At 35.5% G+C, this 6,000-nt stretch overlaps 1 protein-coding gene across 1 annotated transcript in view; it reads right to left on the minus strand.

The window, feature by feature from the left end:
• The window catches only part of ANXA10 (annexin A10), a 102,962-nt gene that overhangs the window by 27,915 nt on the left and 69,047 nt on the right, over nucleotides 1-6,000 (minus strand). Inside the window, exon 4 of the mRNA XM_011959646.1 lies at nucleotides 691-804. Coding sequence (XP_011815036.1) covers nucleotides 691-804 — 114 coding nt within the window. The remainder of the gene's footprint in view (nucleotides 1-690; nucleotides 805-6,000) is intronic.

Raw genomic sequence — 6,000 nt, forward strand, 5'->3', positions numbered from 1 at the left:
TGATTTCAACAGTTCTGCAGGTGTTTAATATCTGCATTTGGAAAGAAGTAAAGCCAAGGCCCTCTTTGTTCCCTGTCCCTAGCCAACAAAATCTGTAACAAATCCACAGTCAACTTACTTCATGGAAATGACTTTCCTCTAAGAAACACTGATTCTAATTCTTCCAAATTAACATTTTTATACATTTGAGAAAAAAAAAAAAAACCTGTTTCTATAAAGAATGAACTTCAGGTCATAAAAAGAAAATATAATGACGTCATCTATATATTGTCCCTGATTCAATATCTTCTTTTGACTTAATCAAACTTTTACAAATAATGTAACAAGAGTGACATCATTTTTAATACATTCTCCTCAATATAGGAATACATACTCAGGGACCAATCTGAATAGCCCTGGAGGCTTGTTCCCTTTTCCTTGTTGGAGGTCAGCATTGGGGCTGGTTCAGTAAGTTTGTGACTCTGTACAACAAAAGAACAGGCTGATCCCAGCCACTGAGCCTGGGAGGCTCCAGCTTCCTAACAAGGCCACTTCCCTTGTCCACAACATTTCCACTGTTACATCGTTGCTTAGATATTCCCCCCGCCTCCTTGATCATATAAGTATGTAGGAGCATCACAGGGCAGTTTCCCCTCAATTGAAATACTGGCCTGTACTTGTTACAGGCGTATTTTTGGGTCAGATCACTACCTTCATGGCATGCCAGAGCTCATGAGCATCATATAGTGGTGGTGGGTACATGAGGCCAACCATCACATCTTTGAAGTGATCCGAAAGCTGCTCCTTCAGATCCCCAATCAGGTCCTGTGGAGGAAAAAGTACATATTTTTATTGTATGTTACCAAATTTGCAAGAGAAATGAGATAATTGCAGAAAGTCTTTTAATATTTTCTTTTCCCATGTCATTTCATAATAACAGAATAACAAGTCCGATTCTCATGTATATGTATGCATTACATGAGATGATGAACTTGAAAATTATTGATTTAATCTCACCCCTGCATGACATAGCTTATGCATATCGTAGTCATTTGAACATAGAATGATTTTCTTTTTCCAACCCCAAACTCCAACTCCTCTTTTGATCTCATTATGAAAATATGTAAAAGTTAAACTTAAAAACATTTAATTGGGGTCTTTAGTTTTCTTGTGGAATTGAAACATCAGTCCTTAAAGAAACATCAGTCCTTAAAGAAAATATGCACTTTATTTTATTTTACCATTGCAACAGTCTCTTTTAGCAGAAGTCCCTGGTTATACTAATGCCAAACAGCTTATGTAAATTCATTAAGTAGTCTTAGAACTTTCCTCAAATAACAAGCAATATAATTTTAAATATTGAAAGTCAAACACTTAAAGAGAAATACATGCATGCTAAATGCTTGTGCTATGAAAACTGACAAAAATATTTTGCATTTTATTTTAAAAATGTAAAGCAGAATTTAAAAATACATATGCTCTTCCTATACACCAACAACAGGCAAGCCAAGAGCCAAATCATGAATGAACTTCAATTCAGAATTGCTACAAAAGGAATAAAATACCTAGGAATACAGCTAACAAAGGAATTGGAAGATCTCTTCAAGGAGAGCTACAAACCACTGCTCAAAGAAATCAGAGATGACACAAACACATGGAAGAACATTCCATGTTAATGGATAGGAAGAATCAATACCATGAAAATGGCCATACTGTTCAAAGTAATTTATAGATTCAATGCTATCCCCATTAAACTCCCATTAACATTCTTCACAGAATTAGAAAAAACAACTATTTTAAAATTCATGTGGGACCAAAAAAAGAGTCTGAATAGCCAAGTCAATCCTAAGCAAAAAGAACAAAGCTGGAGGCATTACACTACCCAACTTCAAACTATAATACAAGGCTACAGTAATCAAAACAGCATGGTACTGGTATAAGAACAGACACACAGACCAATGGAACAGAAGAGAAAACTTAAAAATAAGACCACACACCTACAACCATCTGATCTTTGACAAACATGACAGAAATAAGCAATGGGGAAAATATTCTCTATTTAATAAATGGTGCTGGGAGAACTGTCTAGCTATATGCAGAAAACTGAAACTGGACACCTTCCTTATGCCGTGTACAAAAATTAACTCAGGATGAATTAAATACTTAAATGTAAAACCCAAAACTATAAAAAACCTAGAAAAAAATCTAGGCAATACCATTGAGGACATAGGCACAGGCAAATATTTCATGATGAAAACTCCAAGATCAATTGCAACAAAAGCAAAAATTGACAAATGGAATCTAATTAAACTAAAGAGTTTCTGCACACCAAAAGAAACTATCATCAGAGTGAACAGACAGCCTACAGAATGGGAGAAAGTTTTTGTAATCTATCCATCTGACAAAGGTCTAATAACCAGAGTGAGTCTACAAAGAACTTAAGCAAATTTACAAGAAACAAACAACCCCATTAAAAAGTGGGCAAAAGACATAAACAGACACTTCTCAAAAGAAGACAGACATGCAGCCAACAAACACATGGAAAGAAGCTCAACATCACTGATTATTAGAGAAATGCAAATCAAAACCACAGTGAGATATCATCCCACCCCAGTCAGAATGGTGATTACTAAAAAGTCAAGAAACAACAGATGTTGGTGAGGTTGTGGAGAAAAAGGAACACTTTTAAACTCTTTCTGGGCATGTAAATCAGTTCAACCATTGTGGAAGACAGTGTGGCGATTCCTCAAAGACCTAGAGGCAGAAATACTATTTGACCCAGCAATCCCATTACTGGGTATATGCCCAAAGGAATAAAAACCATTATATTAATATTATAAAGATACATGCATGCATATGTTCACTGCAGCACTATTCACAATAGTAAAAATATATAATCAGCCTAAATGCCCATCAATCATAGACTGGATAAAGAAAATGTGATAAATATCTGCCATGGAATACTATGCAGCCATTAAAAAGACATGAGATTATGTCCTTTGCAGGGACATGGATCGTTGGAAGCCAGTATCCTCTGCAAAGTAACACAGGAACAGAAGACAAAACACTGCGTGTTCTTACTTACAAGTAGGAGCTGAATGATGAGAACACATGGACGCATGGATGGGAACAACATACACTGGGGCCTGTAGGGAGCAGGGGTAAGGTGGGAAGGAGAGCATCAGGACGAATAGCTAATGGATGCTGGGCTTAATATCTAGCTTATAGGTTGACAGGTGCAACAAACCATAGTGGCATATGTTTACCTATGAAATAAACCTGCACATCCTGCACATGTACCCCTGAATTAAAATAACATTTGAGGGAAAAAATATATATATGCTCAATTTATTTTCTGTAGGGTTACCAAGAAATCTGAATGATGTTTAAAATAATCTCTCACTAAAGTGTGTAAAGCATATTCAGTTTTACTTAAAATCATGCAATACTTTAGTTCTGAGGTGGTTCAATACTGGAATTCAAGTAAAAGATTCCACATTGAAATAACAACAAAATAGTCCTAATTTTCGTTTTACTTGGCATAATCCAACAACACCTTTCATATACTGTGGATTTTCTTTTTTAGTACATAAAAGCATTATAAGAAGACAGAAAATACGAAGTACCAATATTGGAAGTGTAAGAGTTGTGCGTATATATACTATAGACACTAAGGGTTAAAATGAAAATATTACAAATTTATGCCACTGTATTTCAAAATTTAGTTGAAATGGACAAATTCCATGACAAATACAAATTACCAAAATAGGCTGAAGCGTAAAAAGAAAATTTAGATTGCCCAATGTTAATTAAATAAATTGAATTTGTAGCTAATGCTCCCTCCTATCCCTAGACCCAGGTGGAATCACTAATGTAATCTATCAAGCCCTTATGGAAGGAGAAAAGTAAATCCTACACAAAATCTTGAAGAAATGAGTGGATGATAGATTTCTCAATTTACTTTATCTGGCCAGCATTGCCATAATACAAAAATTAAAATAAAAACTTCGTAAGAAAGTTGCAGACTGATATCCCTTATAAACCTAGACACAAACATATGTATTCAAATATTTATAAGGCACATCTAGTAATACATAAAAAGAATGACACCTAATGAGCAAGTAGGGTTTATCCCAGGAATGCAAGGTTGGTTTGCATTTGAATATTAATCAATGTAAATTTCCATTTTAGCAGTATAAGGAGAAAAGGTATATGATAATATCAATAGAAGTAGTGTGTTAGTCCACTTTGTGTTGCCATAAAGAAAAACCTGTGGCTGGGTAATTTACAAAGAGGTTTAATTGTCTCATGGTTCTGCAAGCTGTACAAGAAGCAGGGCAACAGTATCTGCTTCTGGGGAGGCCTCAAGAAGCTTACAATCATGGCAGAAGGCAAAGGGGGAGCAAGAGCTGGAGGAAGGAGCTGCCAGGCTCTTTAAGGAGAATTCATTACTGATGGAAAAAGCTCTTCATGAGGAATCCACTCCCATGACCCAAACACTTCCCTTCAGGCCCACCTCCAGCAGTGGAGGTCACATTTCAACATGAGATTTGGAGCGGACACATATCTAAACCAAATAATGTAGCAAAAGCATTTGAGAATGTTTAGCACACAATCATAAAAAAATTCTTAGCAAAGAAAGAAGGAATCTTTCTCAAACTGATAAAGGGCATTTACAGAATTTCTACAGGGAAGAGGATACCAGTGAAAAACTAAATGCTTATCCTTTAAGATTGAGAACAAGGCAAAGATGTCTGCTCTTCCTGATATATTCTATTTGAATTTGTACTAGAGCTATATACTTAAAAAGAAAAGCCAAAACTCTAGATCTTCTAGAAGAAAGTATAGGAACAAATCTTTGCAACTTGGTGTAGACAAAAAAATCTTACGTGATACATAAAAGAATAAACAATATATGAAACAATGATGAATTTAACTTCTTTGAAATAAAAACCTTACATTTTTGAAAGGAACTTTTAAGAAAGTAAAAGCGAACCACAGTTGTCACTTCACATATTTGACAAAAGACTTGTGCCCAGAAGATATAAGAATCTCTTAAAACCCAAAAAGACATTCTGATGAAAACATGGACAAGACCTTTCAACTAGAACTTCACCACATAAAACATACACATTGGGAATAAGCCTGTGGAATGTTTAAATGTTTTCATGCTTAAAACAGTAGTCATTAGACTAATGGAAATTGAAACCATCATGAGATACCACCACATATTCTCTAGAGTGGCTACAGTTAAAAGACTGATATTACCAGGTGTTGGTAAGGATGTGGGTCATTTGGAACTGTCATCACTGATGAGAATGTAATATATTGCAACCACCTTAGCAAATTCTTTTGTAGTTTCTCATGAGTTTAAACATATATTTAAAAACAATCCATCAAATCCACTCCTCAGTATTAACCAACAAAAACAAACATTGATAAACCCAAAGAACATGAATATTTATAGCACATTTATTCATAATAACCCCAAATTGAAAAGGAATGTCCATCAACAGGTGAATGAATAAACAAATATTGGTATATATATGGGATAGAAAAATACTCAGCAATAAAAGTACACACATAGCTTCACAAGTGAATCTTAAAAACATTATTCTGAGAAAATGAATCTAGACACAAAAGAGCACATATGACATGATTATATTTATATTAAATTCTAGAAATAGCAAAATTTCATCTGTAAAGACAAGTAGAAAGCAGATCAGTGGTTTCTTTCAGCAGGAGGATGTCAGGAGATGGGCTGCAAAGGAACAGGCACAAGGTCTGGAGGTATTAGAAATGCTCTATACTGTCCAGGCGCAGTTGCTCATGCCTGTAATCTCAGCACTTTGGGAGGCTAAGACAGGTGGATCATGAGGTCAGGAGTTCAAGACCAGCCTGGTCAAGATGCTGAAACCCCATCTCTACTACAAATACAAAAATTAGCCTGGTGTGGTGGCAGGTGCCTGTAATCCCAGCTACTTGGGAGGCTGAGGCAGGAGAATCGCTTGAACTCAGGCA

The sequence above is a fragment of the Colobus angolensis genome, unplaced genomic scaffold (assembly GCF_000951035.1).
Source record: "Colobus angolensis palliatus isolate OR3802 unplaced genomic scaffold, Cang.pa_1.0 Scaffold5, whole genome shotgun sequence".
Lineage (NCBI taxonomy): Eukaryota > Metazoa > Chordata > Mammalia > Primates > Cercopithecidae > Colobus > Colobus angolensis.